Here is a 19,630-nt window from a genome sequence, read left to right as displayed (position 1 = left end):
ACCACCTGTGAGGGTAAGATACATTGCATGCAAATGGTAGCGAAAGCTACCTCTTAATGTTCCAAATGAACAATACTGTAATTCCTAAGGTAGTTAAATCAGTTCAGTATCTAGATTTCTGAGTGCATTTTTATGAAGAAAGCTCTCAAGTATTTTGGAAAGTGAAATGTTACGTACTTTTCTGTTGGTCACAAGGATAGATGGTTGCTAGAAGTACATTGAAACAGACAGCCTTTCAATCATTGTAAAGAAATGCTTGTATTTTCCACTTCTGTACAGATTAAATGGAATAATTATGAAAAGAGAAAAGCATCTGTCTAAACCCTTTCTTTTTTTTTATTTTGTTTTTACTCTAATCCCAGAGTGTCATCTGTATCCTTAAATGAACTGCATTTTTCCTTTCTCTCTTCTTCTGGTTCTGTCCATTCTTGTTTCTATCAAGGTCTTTATCCTTTCAACTCAGGAAGAGTGACTGGGACTTGCTTCACAACTGTTTATTAGTTGGAGAAGTTGCTACTGAGCATAGAAAGGTACACTCTCTTCCTCCTAGGCTGATCTCTTTACTTTTACAGTGTTACCAGCCTGGAAAGCTAGAGATTCAGGATGGCGATTGAGCCTGGGTCCAGTTTGTTTCTGGATCTAGCTAACTCGTGTTTTGTGTTTTCTTCTGTTTTAAGAGTTCTCTCTGTCTAATTAGCTTTTTGTTAATTTCTTTAAGTTATGGAGCAGCACCTGTGAATCTCAATATTAAGACAGGAGGACGAGCTTATGGATCTTCTGGTAAGAAAATTTACATAGTAGTATTAGTAAAAATGCAAAAAAAAATTGTTGATTGTTTTGGATGAAGGAAATAATTTTCACTTCCAAAACTTCTTGATAAATTTAAATCTGACTTTTTATTTCTATTTTAAGTGTGTTACAACTGTTAAAACTCTCTTTGGTAGAGACAGAAGGCTCTAACTTTCTAACTTTTCTTCACAGGTGCAAAAGTTAAAGGGGTGGATCTAGACGCACCAGGGAGTATTAATGGTGTGCCACTTCTGGAAGTAGATTTAGATTCTTTTGAAGATAAACCTTGGAGAAAGCCAGGTAATGCACTGGTTTACATTAACTGATATGTAGGTATTCAGTAGGTTATTTTAATAATAATTCCCATTTACTGCATGTAGATGTTACCTACCCTATAGCTAGAAGATACTGTACAATATAACTTGAAAAAAGCAGCTAAGTTACTTGTTGCCTTTGTGCTGTGCCACAGAGTGTGTTGGTGTGCCATGTTTCTTAGTATACATCCTGCACGTATGTCGGCAAAAAGAGACTGTAGGACATGCCCTTTATTTTTTTTTAATACATGTATATCCTGAACTCTCCTTGGAAAACTGTATTTCTATGGAGATTACTGCCATGGGTGTGTGCCATAGGACAGAAAATAAAGCAGAAAGGAAAATAGTTCTAGCAGGTTTGAACATGAAGAATGGTGTAGCGTAACTGCTTGTGCTTGCTTGTGTTCATGCATAGACGTCCATAAGCTTTGAAGAAGCAGCTGGTACTGCATGGGCTTTCCATAAGTCTCCTGTGTGTATTGTCTGATTGGCTCAAGTGATTTGGCCAGACTTGTCTAATACCAGTGTTGGTTGGGTTTTTTTAGTGGCAGTACATCTTGCTGCTGTGTATAGTTTTTCCTAGTGTTTGTATATTGCTTTGGCAATGCAAATAGTGTCTACAAAATGGAAAAAAGCCTTTAATACTATTCTGGTGTTTGAACTGTTAGCTATTTGAAATATATTCGGTGCATATGAGTTATGTCTGGTCTCTCTCTTACAATAAAAATACTTCGTGGCATCAAATGAAACTAGGAGTCAAAACGAAATGAGGAGTCAAAATACAGAACAAGCAAGAGGGAATGGTTCTTCACTGAACATACAGTAAACCTGTAGGTCTTACATTTATCCTGTTGTAATGATATGGGGATTATAATATCCTATGATATTCTGTAAGTATCTGCTCTTGATCCCTGAGACAGGATGCTAGGCAAGATACTCTGACTAAATTTTTCTGTTTTTATAGTCTTAGCCATGAATACTCTGTGTTTACTGATGTAAGACCGAATTGTACATTTCAGTAGTATGTTTTTGGATCAATACCTAATCTGTTTTGATGTTATAAATAGAGTTGTATGTATGTTCAGTGAAGAAAAGATGAACTTTGTAACATCCTAAAAACCTATGCTTTTTCTATTTAAAGGGGCTGATCTCTCTGATTATTTCAACTATGGGTTCAATGAAGATACCTGGAAAGCTTACTGTGAAAAACAAAAGAGAATACGAATGGGTCTTGAAATTTTACCAGTTACCTCAGCCACGAATAAAATCACGGTAATTAGTACAACTTTTGTGGTGTTCTACATGCTTTTTTCCCTGAAAAGCTGCTTGTGTGTCATAAGCTTGTTCTGCTCAGTTCAGTGCGTTTGTTCAGTGAGTTTGCACCTGACTCCCCACCCCAAGTCTAGAGTGCTCCTGTGTTGCTTCACTGGCAATTTGTGTGGATAGTGTGACAGACTAGCTACAGCTAGATTGCATCTGTACCATTATTCAGATTGTGGCCCATCACTTAAGAGTTGTATGGTGTCTTAATGGGCAATGTGTTATTTAACTTAGGCTGAAGACAATGCTATGGAAGTAAGACCAAGTGCAGAGATTCTCGATGGCAGATACCATCTTTTTAAGGTGAATTTTAGTAAACTTTTGTTGGTTGCTCTCATTTTTGTTGAGTATTGCTTCCCATGCCACCACAGAGTGATAGAACAACAACTGAAACGGATGTAGCCATTATTTCAAACTCTCATCTTACATCAGCGACTTTCTGCATATGTCACCAAATGCTGATTAAAAAGTGTTGCTTTGTTCATCACCCTTTTGCAAGCACGTGAGTTAGTGGCCTGGTGAACTAAAAAATTTCCCAGTGAAACTAATTTTTCTTTTATCTGACAGTTTATTTTTAGTTGTAGTGCATTTGTTTGTGCAGATTAAAGAATTTATGCAGATGTGCCGGGGATGCTTTTGTAGATTATGGCATGTTTATTTTTCCTGTGGCCTTGTAGCTTTTACTGTGTTTTGTAACACTTATCCTTGGCAACTCGGATGTGAAAATCAATCTTCCATATTTTTCTGTTCTCTTGGGATTAGATGGCAATAAATCAAGTTATATATAATATTTTTCCCTTCGGAAATGCTGATTTTCAGAGAGCAGAAAAATCTATATGACAAGATTTATCTTAAGGATTGAACATTTTTTTCAACTTCTTGTTTTCTCATTTACTCTTTTGTTTGATACTAAAATTGAAATTAAAATACAAAGGTATTTGTTTTGCTTATTTTCAATATGCAGTCATTTTTGTTCTTGAACTGTCATTAAACTGACTTGGAACTGTTTGTTGCCATCTTCTGTATAGTTGACAGAAGTGTCAATTGCAGACAGGTGTTTTTGTTTCCCCTCATGCTACTTGAGGGTATCTAGTCATTTTGACTTTATCTTGGCAAGAACAGATCAGAAGCTCTTCGGGGCTTTTTGCCTTCCTCAGTTATCATTATAATAGTGTTATGGAGTGATGGGCAATGGGAGTTACGATTTGCAGCTGACTACACTCTCAGACTTCTCTGAACTGTTGTCCTGAAGGAGGAAGGATAAGTGTTCCAAACCAAAGCTTCCCTATTGCTAGCTCAATATTGACTCTCTGGGGGTCCTGTGATCAAACAGTACAGATAATAATTGCATTGTAAGAGTCTGAAGTAAGAGTTTGTTATGTGTTTTACAAGGAGTCCCTATAATTATTAAGTAATTTCATTAACTTTTTTCCCACTCTTCTGAAATACTGAGTCTCATGTAATTTACATGGTATGTTTTGATTAATCTTCTGTGAATGGCAAGACTTCGTCTCCTACATTTCCCAGTTATTAATAGAAGTTTTACAGATTTTTCAGATAAATGCTTAAACCAAACCTAGTCAGTTTTGGGTTTGGTTTGGGATTTTTATATTTCTGGATACTAAAGTTTAATTCAATTTTTAGTGAATCTTAAGTATTTATGTGCATTTTTGTGGGTTTGGGAAAGAGGTGCCTCTGTTTAGAAGTAAGGTTCTGCAAAAGCTTAGTAGTTCACTTGCCTACAAGAAACTGTGAGATCACAGCCTATATGATGTTATACCATGAGTGAACTAGCTATGTAGAGTGATGTAGCTATGTGGTTGGTACAGTGGCAGCGTCTTCAAAAACTGAATCAGTACAGGTTTATCTTTAATGCTAGTCCATGTAAGTTTTTCTTTCATATATAATGTGCTGCTGAAGTCAAGCAGTACTTGAAGTACTTGTACCAAAGGTCTTGCATAGCTTTAATAACATGTCTCTGGAATTTTGCAGTACTTCAGAAACAGCAGTATGTTTTTGAAGTATTCAGTCTGAACTAATGAAAAAATCTTTTAAAATTTGCATAACCCAGAGTATGAGGTGACTTCCTGGTATGACTCGGAAATTAAGTGGTTGCTAGATCTCATGGTCAGTAAGGCAGACAGAAAATCCACTCAGTTTCTTGTCTCATGGTTTGTTGTTGGGTAGCAGACTTGTTAGATAAATCTGTCATTAAGATTATGAAGATTTTTATTTTTTTTAAGAAGTTTGCTGCTTTTAAAAACTAAGATGTTATTTTGTTCGTACAGGAAATTCTACAAGAAAATCAGTTTGGTCTGTTCATGTCCAAATCAAATGCTTGGAAAATAAATATTAAAACTGTCTAATCTTCTGTAATAATTGCTTCTTATATATATTAAACACAGTACTTAAGTAATATATCCTTATAAAATGTGGAATTTTACTAGCTGTGCAAAGTTGACGGTTTTTAAAAAATCTGATTAAAGTTGGATTTACTTTTTGTGTTGGCTATGTGCTGTGTTGAGTGTTGGGGCTACTACACTTCTGCGGTTAAACTAATAATGAAACATTATTTTGAAGGTACAGCAGGGCAGAACTGGAAATTTGGAGAAAGAGTTGGCAGTGCAGTCGACCAAAGCTGATTTCACATCTCCTCCTGCCTTATTCAAATCAGGAATTCCAACAAACAGGTCAGTTAGACAGCTGTAACTCCAGACCAAAAAACTTTTTATACTGTTACTTCTATGTATTTGAAGTTCATGAATTTTGTAGGAAAACAGGAAAATATGTTTCTGTAACAGGTAGAAATGAGGGGAAGAGTGATCCTAATCACTTTTAGCTTTCAGTCAGCATTACACATGAATGCTGTTGTGCCTTCTTGGCTATTCAGGAAAGAGAAAGTAGAAGGAAAGGGGAGAAAAAACAGCAGAACCAAATAACAAGGCAGCTATAAAAATCTAGGTGTTGATGTATGACACCATGTTTTTTGCGTAGAATTAGATTGGCCAACAAAACGTTTCTAGCTAGTGTCTTTATGGGTATTAGCTAACACATCTTTTCAGTTAAACAAGACGGAATCAGACAGCTGTGACTTCAACAACAGGAAGGATTCCTGGTACCCAGTATCTTTCCTGCAAGGTAGCTTTAGCTTCTCCATATTTAAGTATTTTACTATACTTTCTTTGAAATGAGAGAAATTACTTCCTTACTAGGGCTTCTTCCCCTCCTTCTCCCAGTCCCAGGCTTTAATAACTTCTGTCCTTTATATCTAAGCTACTGCTGTTTGATACCTGGCACTTGGCTTAGGATGAATCCATGCTTCTGCTTTACTTCAGTTATCGAGTCATCCTGTTTAGAAGTTTTGGTTCTGTGGAAATTAAAAGCCGTTGTATTATAAATGATGATAAGAGAGGTAGAGCAAGTTGTATGCTTTTGTTGTCAACAGTTAAAGATTAGCATCTATGACTTGTCTTTAGTGCTGCGTCCAGAAGTACCTTGACTAATTCAGAGGCACTTGTGTTCAGTTCCATCCTTTAAGAGTCATTTCAACACCCAAATATGTTTCTCTTGGGTGGAAAAAAAAAATCTTGCTTGATGCTCTTGCTTGCATTTTTCCTCCTGATAGCCTAAATTCTTTTCTGACCTGTCAGGTTATACTGCTCTGGTTTTAGTAGATTTAGTTCTTTTTTTTCCATTTTTCTTTGTCTAAGAAGTAGTAAAAGTCTTTCAAGCTTTGTACCAACCCTGTAATTATTTTTTTTTTACTTTTGTTTCTGAATTGCTTCTGATGTGTGATGTTCTTGTAACAGAGTTCTCAAAATTGAATGTACTGTTCACAGGGTAAGGATTCCAAATCTGTATCTAATACAGGTTTTGTTACAGGATTTCAATTCTTTGTGCATCTCATTGGTGGACAGAGAATCTCTAAAATACTTTAGGAAGTAATTAATGACCAGGTTATTAAAATGCAGTTAAGCTTAAAGTTGTAGAAAAAATGCATTGTGTAAATTCTGTGATTCTGTGAAATTTGCATTTGTTGTGAGAAAGCTTAATACAATAAGGTCATACATGTGCATGGTGTAGGCTTCATAAGTAAAATCTTTGTTGTATGCTCTAGCTAGGATAAATCTATCTTACCATAGATGTCTTTATACCATATTTTTTTCTGATACTTTTTTTCTGCCTGAAGTTAGCAATCTCAAGTTTAAGTGACCATCTTTCTGATTTTTAAAGGTTTAAAGTTAGTATACTGGTTGTTAATCAGAGCTTTCCCGAGAAACCTAAGACATGTCTTTTTTTCTTCAGAAACTAAGTTTACCTTAGCAAAGGTTGGGAAACCTGCATATCTTTAAGAATGAGAAGCCAGTAAGTGAAGTTGGTCTGTTGCACAGATAAAGAGGAAACAAAATGGTACATTTCCAGTTGTATCACTTTTGCATTCCAGTGGTTAGAAAAGGTTGTTTTGTATACATTTATTGTGAATACTGTATTTGTAATTTGTTACAATGACGCTTCTTTCCATATTTAATATCTGCTCCTTTGGATACATCTGCTTAAAATAAATTCTTGTGTAAAGAAAAAGGTATTTCTACCAAGTGGTCAGAAGAGATTTTGAAAGAAAATTGTATGCTCAAAAGCCTGAGAGTAGCTCAGTGAATGAATACATCTTAACTGTATGGGTTATATATACTTCTACTTGAATGACTTCCCCAGAATGCAGCTACTATTTTCTGTATATAAAAACGTGTATTACTAATTTCTTTATAACAAGGTAGTGTTTTATGTGATTGGACTTTTCTTTTTTCTTTAATTAAAGAGTTAATTTTAGGTAGGCAGAAAATTTTTGGCAATCCAGCTCTTTGATAATTTAAAATAATTGCCTTTATGCCATGAGGCATTTGCAATAGCCTTATTGTGAAAATGCTGGAAGCATTTCTCGTGTAGCAGTAAAACTTCTCTCAGCTTCTAGCAGTAGTTGATATATTTGGTGAAAGGGAGGGAAAACGGGGTATAGCAGCATTGGTGTGGGGATTGATAAGGAGCTGGGCATGAGGAGAAGAGGAACTCAGAGCAGAAAAGATAGAGACACAAGAAAAGAAAGACCTAGGCAATTTATCTCACCAGAAGCAGCACCTCTTCTCAGTCACACACAAGCACTGCCTCCAGAAAAGCCAGTTCAGGCATCAGAAAGTGGCAGAAACAATATGGGAGCGAAAAATCACCCCAATTAAGGTAAGGCTGGGAAGGGAGGAAGTCAAGTCATGATCCTAATTTAACATTTTAATTCCCCATTTACTAGTCAGGACTGAAACATCAGTTCGTGGATGATTTTACACATGATATTGCAGCACATATTTCTCTTTAATGTGAACTCTGAGGACAGATAGTGGGGTTTGCTTTTTTTCGTTTGTTTTTACACAGACATTAAAATAATTTTGTGCCTACTGTTTTTACCTTTTTAAGTTGAGTACAGTAGATGTTTGCATATGATCGCAGTTGAAGTTCTCAAAAAAAAAAAAAAATTGCTGAGGTCTAGCAAGAATATTACTCATTACCAATATGGAAGTTGTAGTTTACAAAATAGAAACAGAATCATTGCTTACCAGCAAATAAAAGTTACTACTTCACTAGAATTGCATCCTAAATGTTTAATTCAAAGAAAAAATCAGTGCTTGTTCATACGACGTGTCTGTGTGAGAAATTTTGCTTGAATTTATAAACAAGGACTGTCTTAATCATAGCTGAGCTATTAGTTGTTTAGAAATGATACCTAAAAGTCCTGCTTGATTCTGTGATATTTAGGGCTGTTGAATAGCATAAAGTGTTGGGTAACCCTGAAAGAGGAGTTAGAATGTAATGGGAATGGTTTAGTAAATGCACATCATATGCAAACAATATGGTATAAAATAGAATGTGTGGTAGTTAATTAAAGATTCATTGTGTGCATAGTCACAATTAGATAAAAACTAGAAGGAATCTCTTTTGAGTATAGTGCTTTCTAGAACACGAGGAGGATTTGACATATTTCAAACCTGTCCTAACCAGCCAGGTCATAGAGATATCTTACTGGCTTTTAGACCAATGCTTTTCCTTATGTCATTTCTCAAGGACTGTGCAATAGTATTTCTTTAGTAGCAGAGAAATAAGCAGAAATTTCATTTACAAGCTGGATGCAAAAACTGGTATTTTTTCATTCCAGTAATATTTAGACTAGCTGTCCATCACAAAACTTTGTTCTGTCAGAAGCTCTTAGGTTTTTTAACCTCCATTTATGCTTTTTGGGTTATTACTAAAGAGTACATTACATTTAAATGAATTTTGCTTTCAGAGAGATTAGCCTGTCAGTATCATGGGCTATTGTTATCAGCTTTCTCCGTGCTTGGGCCTTTCTATAAACAGAATATTTATAGAAAATGGATTTGTGATATGTCATTACTATGAAAATATACAGGTTTCTCTTGTTTCATGAACTAGCCTTGTGAGGCTAAATGATGAAAACTCAGATACTATTTTGAAAAAATATCTATTCATATATCAATGATTTCTGTATTGAGCCTGTCCTCAAGAGGAGGAAAATAAAGCATAAAACACATAAGACAAGAAGGAACACAAGAACATATTAAATACAGTTTTTAAAGTATGCTATAATTATGTAATTCTTAGACTAGACTGTAGGTCTAGTGAATAAATGTGGCATCCAGTAGTTAGACTGTTTCTGAATTCTGACAAGTGGGGTTGGTCGGGGCAAGTGGTCCAAAAAGCAGTTTGTTATTTATATTACTTGTGGTGGGGATAAGAGATTTATGAAGCTATTAATTTGGAAAATAATTGGGTTTGTCTTTTTTTTTTTTTTCTTCTTTTTTTCTCCCTTTCTCTTTGCTCTGTAGAACCTAAATAAACTCAGCTTGCCAAATGAGGTTGAGATATTGTTCTGAATTAAATCTCCATGGAGGGTGGTATTCATAGTGCAAATATGTCGTAAATAACCATTCTCTAATTAGAGTGAAATCACTCACTGAGTTGCTGGAATGTTCCTTTCAAGCTACACTTTGTATGAACTCTGCTGTGGGTTCATGTGCATCCCACACGCATGGATTGCCTTTTTATGTTTGGGTGTATCCACTGGTAATGCATCTGTATCCCAGGTGCTGTGATAGTGTAAGGGACAAACCAAGTCCTTTCTTTTCTTTGCATACAGCACTGAGACAGAAACCTAGTAATGCCTGCTTAACATCTTATCACTAAGCTAGATAGTGGCTGGTGAGTCTTTGAAATTTCCCTGTGTGCCAACTTGCTATGACTTAATCAAGATCTGAGGCTTCAGATTTGCCCCTTTTACAAAACTGTTGAACTGTGAAATTCTGGACACTTCAGATGCCTCTCTTGCCTTTGTGAAGATTATGTTGTTGACAGTGGTGTCATCTGCTGCTCCAGTTGCAACTGAACATATGCTTTCTCTTGTTCAATTTCAAGCTCTTTTAGTGGAGTACTTAATGAAATCATTATTGCAGTCTTGGAAAAAGAATTTGTCAAGTTCAAGGTATGATGGCAAATTCCTGAACTCTTCCATCATTTCAAAAAATTAAGTCTCTTGGCAGCTGTTGGGAAGAACAATGGACGTATTACTATAAAACATTATTAAAAAAATAATTACAAAGCACCAGCTAAGTGAGAATGAGTGAGCATAGATGTACTCTTCAGACTCCAGAAAAATTAAGTGAAAGCCCTGTTCATTTCAGTAAAGTTTATGTCTAGGAACCAACTGGTAGTCTAGATTTGCTTCCTTTGATAAGGCAGTGTTGTATTTGGGCTGCTTCCCAAGCCAAAATTGGTATTATGTGGTATGGTTGATGCACATATTACTTAAATGCCCAGTACTCTTGCATTGGTGTCCATTGCCTCTGTTTTCAATGCTGATTCCAAGAGTTGCTGGCAGTGTGCGAACAGCGCAAGAGAGGAAGAGTCTTCATTTGAAGTACATTACTCCCACGTGGAAGCCCTGTGAAACAGTGGAGCAAGCCAAGCAGGGGGTCACCTGTGGAGGGACTTCCTGCTGTAGAAGAGAGTCATCTATCATGCACAAGGACTAAAGCTAGGTACAGTGAGTTTTCTAGGGTACAATTCTAGATAATTAAGAGAAGATACCAGTGATGGAGGAGAACCAGTGTCTTAGAACTCTGAAACCAAATGAGCTCTCAGAGTGGAAACTGAGACAAAGTTTTGTTGTTTTACAAAGATTGCTGTTGTCTTTTTTTTTTTTGTAGTGAAACAGTTGGTTTATCAATTGTTTTATAATACCTGTGTTTCTGATTGTCCTAGTTTCAGCTGGGATAGAGTTAACTGTCTTCCTAGTAGCTGGTACGGTGCTATGTTTTGAGTTCAGTATGTGAAGAATGTTGATAACACTGATGTTTTCAGTTGTTGCTAAGTAGCGTTTAGACTAAAGTCGAGGACTTTTCAGCTTCTCATGCCCAGCCAGCGAGAAAGCTGGAGGGGCACAAGAAGTTGGCACAGGACAGAGCCAGGGCAGCTGAGCCAAACTGGCCAACGGGGTATTCCATACCATGTGACGCCACATCGAGTGTATAAACTGGGGGGAGTGGGGACTGGCTGGGTGTCGATCGGCGGGTGATGAGCAATTGCACTGCGCATCATTTGTACATTCCAATCCTTTTATTATTGCTGTTGTCATTTTATTAGTGTTATCGTTATCATTATTAGTTTCTTCTTTTCTGTTCCATTAAACCATTCTTATCTCAACCCACAGGTTTTGCTTTTTTTCCCGATTTTCTCCCCCATCCCACTGGGTGGGGGGGGAGTGAGTGAGCAGCTGTGTGGTGCTTAGTTGCTGGCTGGGGTTAAACCACGACACTGACTTAGTTACTGAAAGCAAAATAATAATCCAAAGTGCAGCAGCGCTTGAATACCATGCAAGACCACTGGGGAGGTTTAGGAAAGCAGGTGTTGATTATTTCAGGATTTAGACTGAAACAATCTGACTTTTAGGATGGCATCAGAGAAGATCAGAGAATTTCTTAAACTTACGTTATCCTTGGAGAGGCTGCTGTATAGTATAGCTGTTCTAGTTTGCAGTTTTGTTCTCAGATTCTTGTACCACTGGACTTTTTTTTCCTCCAAACTGTTGTGCTTAATGAGCTTGCTTTAAAATCCCGGAGGAAGCTCTAAACCCAGATATTGAAAAGCTCAGAGGACAGGCATTTGAATCATCCTCAGTATGCGGTCTGACCAGGAACTTTAGATTATCTCTGGGAGATCTAATGGATCCTTCATGCTCTAGTGTCTGCTCTGTCTTTTTCAGCTGCAGCGGAATCTATGTATTTGAGCAATTGGGGTCAGAGCTATCAGTCCAGCAGAACTTGGAGCCTGTAATCCCACCTTCCAGCTGTTCTCCCTGCTATTTGTATTAATGTCGTTAGTAGTCCATTAGATACAAAAAATAAAAGAGCTTGTCTTCTAAAACTAGAAGTAGTTTGTTTTTTCTTTTCTTTCTATGGATTTCTCTTTTGAAATTTCCTGAAAGTTTTTTCCCAGTCTTTCTTTTACTTTGTTAGATATCATGCTATTGGTAAATATTGTCAGTTTTCTCTACTCTGGTTTCCCTTATAGGTGTGACACAGATGTACCTTTGTTTCTCTCATCCATTAGCAATGTAATTTTGTACCTCATTTTCTAATGGAGTTGACCTAAGTGAATCCTGCTTTTTAACCTCTTTTAGAAATTAACTGTGGGCTGCAAAGCAGGTAGGTTTTGTTCTGTTCTGCATAAGAATAATAGAGTTATAAATTCTCCATAAAGCTAGGTTTCTGGGTTTTGTTTGTTTGGGGGCTGCAAACAGGAAAGTTCACTATACTTCAGATTCTTCCTCTCTTCAAAATAGTGGTTCCCCATTGTCACAGATACCAGGTTTTAGTTTTAGTAGATGACATTCAGATCCTTGTCATATCATTTCCTGGTCTGGCGCCTGGAGTCCTTCTTTACTGTCAGTATATTTCCATGTGGTTGATTTATTTGTATCCAATGGAATGCCATCATGTCTTTGCCCTCAGTGTAGCATTTTTAATCTGCTTTGAAAAGTTAAAAAGTTGCAGTTGACAGCTGTATGGCCACAATATCAGATGGTTTTGGGGGCTTAAAGATACATCTCTTAACAGACTATGTTATGTGAATATGTACATGGGAGTTAAGAATTTTATAGTAGGAACAACTTAAATCTAACAGGCATAAGCTTAATAGATTGACTGGTTTGGAAACTGAAGTAAGATATATTTGCATTTAAAATTCACACATTTACTCCAGTGTGGACTGGAATAACTTGTTCATAGTGAACTGAAATCACTGAAAATCACTGAAAACTTAAATCCTAGATTGCATTTTTCTAAATAAGATGCACTTCTTCAAATTAATCATTAATAATTAATAACCATACCCATTAGGAAAGAGATCTTGGGATTATTGTTGCTGCTTCCCAAAATGCTAGTTCAGTTTCCAGTGTTAGCCAAAATAAGAAAATGGAAAGGTAGTCCATCATTAGCAGTGGGGAACAAACTGGGAAAAGTCACTACGGTAGTACATAAAGCCATGGTGCACTGAGAGCTGAATATTATCTGTGATTCTGTTTGTGTCAGACAAGAAAAGGTATAGTAGAGTTAGGAAGGGTCCACAAAAAGATGAAATAAATAGTGAAAGTTATAGTCACTTCTGTATGAGGAGAGATGTGCACTAGTTCACCTTGGGAAAGAGAAAACTGAGAAGAGATACAACAGAGGTCCCACAAATACTACACTGGCAGAGAACAGGGATATTTTTACATTTTTTTACTCTTTTTTTTTTTTTTTCCTGACACAAGGACTGTAGGGCACCAAATACAGTTGTTGGTCAAAAAAATAGCTGAAACAGATCTCATCACTGGAGATTAAAAGTGTGTTCAAAAGAGATTGTGCAAATGCAAGTTAATCAGGGGCTATTAAACACAGTTGCATGGGAAGCCCTTAAATTTTTGTTTAGCAGAAACTGGGAGGGAAGGAATGTGTCTATGCATGTCACTTTTCTTGTCATCTTTCTCTAAAAATCCGTTACTATTTCTAAGGTAGGTATTCTTAACTTACATTGTGTTCTGTTGTTGCCTGATTGGCTTGTAAGGGAGACTGAGGTGGGTCTTGTGCTGCTCTGTTGCCAGTTTCTTTAAAGAAGGTGAACATAGTGCTTAGCTATGCAAATGTTTTAGAGGTGTTTGAGAGACAAACATTTTGCATTTGGAAAACTGAAGAACATAAGTATGAATGGCTGGTCTAAGATTCCTTTGAGTTTCATGCAAGGTTTAATTTAAGAGTCCAGTGTCTACTAGTTTCATATACTTTTTGTTTGATATTAAGACTCTGTATTCCAAGATAAGAGAGATGGTGGCTGATTTTGTTCAGTATGTACTGCAATATTGATAGTATGCATGGTAGGGTTCGCTTATGTTTATTTCTACCTCCTAACTTACTTTTGTTTGATCTTCCATGGAATCCTCCAGTATGGTTTCTTGCAGTTTAGAAATTATTTCTAATGATTAGTTTATAACTATTTTACTTCAGATTTTTGTAGAAGTTCTGTTTAATAGATTTTTTTCTTACTGAGGTTTTTTGTGATCTCATTGTATTGTTCCTTCCCCCCCCCCCTTTTTTTTTTCTTTTATCAGTAACAAAAGTATAGATTTATTATCTTGTAGGGGATGGAAGGAGAATGTGGAGAGTCAGCTTTTGTCCTACAGGAGTCTATTGCTGCATTGTTTAGTTCTACACACTTGCGTAGTTCAGCAAATTTATCACATTTAATGTTCTTCAGAAACGGTCTTTTATGTTTTATACAGGAGAAGGAGCTTTTAGCATTTAGAATGAGAGAAGTCCATAAGACTTTCTTCTCTCTCTTTTATTTTTCTTTTTTTTTTAATTTTCTAATTCTGCTTGTTGATTCTGGTTTGTCCTGTTGCAGGCGATTATCTGGCACAATAGATGTGATTGGACAGACCATCACTATCAGCAGGGTGGAAGGACGACGACGTGCTAATGAAAACAGCAACATACAGGTTTTATACTGCAGATTTGCACATTATTTTTGACTAAAAGACATTTTTGCTTTCCCCATAGCTTCTGATTAAAACATTTCAGTGTGTATGAATGAGTAATACAGAAGTAGCTTTAAGTTCAGGAAGAAAGTTGTGGCAGTTAATTGCAGTATATTAAGATGAAATATTTGATATATTTCAAAACATAAATGTTTTGGTACACTTCTTACTGAAAGGAAATGAGCAATATTGCAGACTTAGAATCCAGGAGACAGCATTGGCTCTGCTACATCTGTACGGGACAGTGTTTTGTTTACTAAGTGACAAACATAAATATTTAAACAGTCCATCTTTCCCCTATTCCTGCCAGACACTAATGCTGAAAGTGAAAGCCTCTTTATATGCAGTTTGAGAAAGGCAGTCTTTTAAAAATAAGTTGTGAAGGAATAAATAGTTGATAGTACTTTTTTTTAATTATATTGTATTATTTTACCATAAAATGTAAGATAGTCTTTCTGATTTTAGTCTGTGAGCTTGGATTATCTTAAGAAAACAACTAAGTGCTTTAAGATTGAATACACTTTTTCTCTCCTGACTTACCTGTGGAGAAGAATCAAGGTTGCTTAGTGCCCTAGCTGCATTTCTATGCCAACTTAGGTTAAGGTTAAACAATGAAAATAATTATGGATTGTAGTGCTTATATTGAAAACACTGCCATGTGTTTTTCAGCTGATCTCACTGTGTTTAAGTAATTTAAAGTCTTGGGTTTTTTCATGCTTTTCATACTGATTTTTAAAATATTTTCCTTTATATAAATTTAAGATGGTGTTTTGGGCCATATTCAGATGGCTTATATTCCCTCTCAGATCTTACGTTTGTTGTTCCCTGTTGGCTGCTCTTAGACCCTCAGAGGTACTTGGCAAGCATGGGACACTGAACGTAGAGACGCAGATAGAACTTAAACCATCTGAATGTGGCTCTTTAGGTGCATATGTAATACTTTCCTGTTGTAGTAACTGGAAAGAGAGGAAACCTAACTTCTACCCTTTTGACATAGCAATTGTAACTATAGTTTGATATTTTACAGGTTCTTTCAGAACGATCTAATCCTGAAGTAGACAATTTTACCAAGCCACCTCCATTTTTCCCTCCAGGAGCTCCACCTACCCACCTTCCACCACCTCCTTTCCTCCCACCCCCTCCAACTGTCAGTACTGCTCCACCTCTGATTCCCCCACCAGGTAAATATCCTGCACTACACAGGATGTGAAAAATGAGAGATGCATTCTCATCAAATGCTTGTAGATCATGAATTAAAGATGGCGCATTCCATACACATTTAGCTATATGTGCAGAATTTCAAAATTTTGTGTTCTACTCTTTTCTTAGATATTTCTGTAAGGCAGAAACAGAAACTTTTGTCTTTAATTTCTCAGTAAGCATAATCCTAAGTAGTAGATAATTACCTAAAGACTAAATGTTGGATCCTATGTCCTTGAAAGTGAGAAGCTATTTTCTGCAATTCAACTACAGTTAATGCTATTGAGAGGTACATGTTAACAAATCATTCTACAAACTTTTTAACTAGAAGTATGGCATACCATGAATTTGTGTCAGAAGTTGGATTCTCTGATGTCTAAGGTCAAAGCAGCAACAGAAGATTTAATTCCCCTTTGCCCTCACAGTATGTATGAATTCCCAAAAGTCTGATAAGAATTGCATTTGTGCCGTATCCTTTCTTTCAGTCAGAATTCTTATTAGCACCTGATGTTATTATCCAGTGTCTGTGAATCTTAGAGGAATCAAAGCTCTTTGAGAACTCTTCTCATTGTTAAATCTGGTTTGAAATTTACTGATATTTACTGAATATTTACTGAAACTTGGTATTTATGGAAATTTACTGGGGGAAGAGTCATGGGCATTTGCACAAATAGTGCAGTTACCTGAGCATTGTCATTTTAAGGAATTAAGTTCAAATGGACTTAGCAAGAAGCTAAGACGAATGGTCAGTGAGAAATGAAAATAGATGGAGGAACTTTGGGGAGTATTTGAGTAGGAAAGTGAAGGATTTTTTTATAGAAGAGACTGATTTAAGGTGGAGCCCCTTTCCTTACTTTCTCCTTTTGTTCCTTGGATTCTTTTGCTTGACTTGTTCTGAAATCCTGCTGAGCAGTTTCTTTGCTATTCTATTTGCATAGGGAATCTTTTAGAAGTTTCTCTGTTAATACATGTATAAGCAAGGAAGTAACATTATTATTTCTGTGCAACAGCTTTGTGGGGGGTTTTGTAGGGTTTAAATCGTCATAGAAGAGGTTGCTTTCTTCAATTGCTGCTGATGATTTTAAAACTATTAACTCCTGCTGCCTGGCAAGCTCTGGCTTTCATCTGAGATTGTCATACACAAAATGATTGCAACCTAGAAAACAGAAGAGATTTAAAGATGAAATAATTCTGTGCCCTTTTCCATGCTTTTGTGCATAAGTATAAAAAACAGGGTGTCTGAAGAGAGAATATGCTACTGCTCTGGCAATTTTGTGATGTTTTCTTACTGCATGAGGGACAGAAAGGAGAGGAACATGATGCTAATGATAACACTGGTTTTAAGCTGGATTAAAACCTTTCTGATAAAATAATATAGGTAATGCATTGCAGGTTTTTAGAAAGTAATTATTTTAATTGTAATTGAGGTACAGAAAAGGTGATCTAAGTTGTGTTTTATTAAAAGAATGAGAGGAACCCCCACAGACACCCCAAATGCACTTCGTGCAGGGGTGTCATATAGGTATACTGGACTGTTCTTATGAAACCCCTCACCTGTTGAGCTTTTAAAGGTGAAAGAAATCCGCACGTGTTACAGATTTAGCAAGCAGGTTTGGCTTTAGTCTTGTGGTTTACAGACAGGTTTATGACATACACTTGTTCAGAAGGTCTCCTTCAACATCCTTCCGTGCTTCAAGTAGATTTGAAAATAACGATTAAGAGCTGTGGATTTGGTTTCTTCAGGCCTGTGTTTTAATTGTGCTGTTGCCAGCTCTTTATCTTCAAAGCTGTTCCTAAAATAGAATCTGCCATCCCTCCTAGGTTCAATGGAGGAGGAGGAAAAAAACTACTGTTACCCAATATTAAACTGGGACTACTTGCCAGAAAATTTAAGTATTCCAAATATAAAACATCCTCCAAAAGCCCCTTTGAAAAAGGATCTTGCTTTGAAGTTAGATCTCTTGTTCTGAATTCATTCACTCTTGCAATTCAAATCTTTTTTGAGGAACGAGTCCTGGAACGATTCAAAGGGCCAAATGCAGAAAATTTTCATGTACTCCTAGGAGATAACTGGCTGTGGCAAAAAATGTGTTGTTTTTTGTTTGCTTGGTTTATTGCTATGTTGGAGTAATTTAAATCTAAAGAAGAAAGTGGATGCTTCTGTTTAACAGGCTTTAAAAGTTGTTTTACGTGTTTTGGTTTAAGAGCATAGTTAAAATGTGACATGTATTTGTGATATTAAAGAAAAAATTCCTCTGAAGTATTGAGCTTCTGTTGCATAGCTTTGGGAAGTTTGACTGCCTAGACTTACACCAGGGCTTAGCAAGTAACTGTACATCTGCTCAGGCCCAGCAATCTAAGTGTGTACTTTTTATCTTGTGATAAATGAGAGAGAATTTGACTTAGTTTAGCCTGTGTCAAAGTTTTTACACCAAGTTGAGTTATGTTACATTGCTGTGGGCTATTACACAGTTCAGCTCATTTGCAGTATGTTGTTAAGCTGTGGCAGTGTTACCACGTTTGATTCCTTATTCTGCAAGCGGAGCACATGTGGCATTGCTTTCCTTTAGTAAAACCTACTTGGTTTTCTGTAAATATTTACCAGCTTTGAGTTAGTAGGATGTTATACAATGTCCTGAAAGCAATTTTGAGCATATTAGGTAAAATGCTGCACTAATGCTATTTGGATTGCTTTTGACACGAGTCTGAATATTTAGGTTTAGGGCAGGTGTATCTTTGTGGCAGTACAGTGTGTTGTAGGGATGTGATATGATCTGTGCTGAGGCACCTTCTTGCACCGGTACTCAAGTTTAGTCCCTACATTGCAAGAAATGACTCGATATTTCAATCTTTGTTTTTTCTCAGAAGTAATTGGCTGATGACACTTCAAGTATATTTTTATACATTGCGTTAGAAGAAGGCAAAGGAGTGAAGAGTTAAGGATTCTTAATTTGCCATTAACTGAGGTTTATGATTTTTTTGTTTCTTGTTTTCTGTCACATTTGTGTGTTAGTGAAGAAGGTGAGGAAGAAAATTTTGGTTAGATCTTTTTAGTGATACTTGCTAACTTGGAATGTAGAAGATCCATTATGATACCATCAAGTAAATTAGCTTCTGTCTTAAAATGATATAATCATTAATCATGACTTTTTTAATGTTCTTAAAGGTTTTTGAGGAAAAAATGCCTGTGTGGCTTTTTTAGTATAATACCCTGCATTAACAAATTTATTCAAATTATTTAGATGTTTGGTCTCTGGGTATTAGTGGTATTCAGTCTGTCTTAATTTTGCTTGAATGGCTCTCAAGTGAAATTTTTCATTTGGCTTTTAATCTTGTGATGAGATTTTTATTTGTATTTCTGCACAAGATAAAATTCTGAGGAACATATTAATTGTTTAATCAGAATTTCTTCCTTTTTGTAAAGAGTATTAGCTGATGGCTTTCCACACAATTCTGTGCACAGTGCTGAGTTGTGTTCAGTGCTAACAATATACTGTTTTTAGTGGAGGAGTTGAAATTTTTTTAAGCATAAGGTTGAGCTAATAAATTAATCAGTTTGAGAGAACTTCTGATGCTTTTCTTGCTTATGTTCTTAACATTGCTGTTAAGAGGTATTTTTTATATATATTTTCTATGTTGTAGGCTCATGAAGAATCTATTAAGATGGATAATTAACAAAAAAAAAATAGAAAATACTTGAGCTATGCAACAGTTTGAGTTCCCAGTCTTCCTTTTTCAGAAATTTTCATTAGGAGTGTTTGGTCTTTTAAATGTTACACTGTCAAACTTTTTATGGTGTGAATTGCAGTGTTCTTAACGACAACAGCACACATTGGAAAGCTTGTGTGCTGGTGAAGAGAAAATGGATCATGCAGTTTAG

At 36.2% G+C, this 19,630-nt stretch overlaps 1 protein-coding gene across 9 annotated transcripts in view; it reads left to right on the top strand.

Moving 5' to 3' along the window:
• The window catches only part of FIP1L1 (factor interacting with PAPOLA and CPSF1), a 44,326-nt gene that overhangs the window by 8,719 nt on the left and 15,977 nt on the right, over positions 1–19,630 (top strand). For 5 of the 9 annotated variants that reach the window (XM_052780059.1, XM_052780060.1, XM_052780058.1 and 2 more), the window contains exons 5-11: positions 719–780; positions 982–1,089; positions 2,245–2,375; positions 2,658–2,726; positions 5,004–5,113; positions 14,418–14,511; positions 15,578–15,731. In XM_052780059.1, the coding sequence (XP_052636019.1) occupies positions 719–780; positions 982–1,089; positions 2,245–2,375; positions 2,658–2,726; positions 5,004–5,113; positions 14,418–14,511; positions 15,578–15,731 (728 nt within the window). The remainder of the gene's footprint in view (positions 1–718; positions 781–981; positions 1,090–2,244; positions 2,376–2,657; positions 2,727–5,003; positions 5,114–14,417; positions 14,512–15,577; positions 15,732–19,630) is intronic. The other 4 variants (XM_052780062.1, XM_052780061.1, XM_052780066.1 and 1 more) reach the window with 1 other exon arrangement.

The sequence above is a fragment of the Harpia harpyja genome, chromosome 2 (genome assembly GCF_026419915.1).
Source record: "Harpia harpyja isolate bHarHar1 chromosome 2, bHarHar1 primary haplotype, whole genome shotgun sequence".
Lineage (NCBI taxonomy): Eukaryota > Metazoa > Chordata > Aves > Accipitriformes > Accipitridae > Harpia > Harpia harpyja.
Note: the sequence above shows the minus strand (reverse complement) of the source record. Positions and strands in the feature narration are given on the sequence as shown.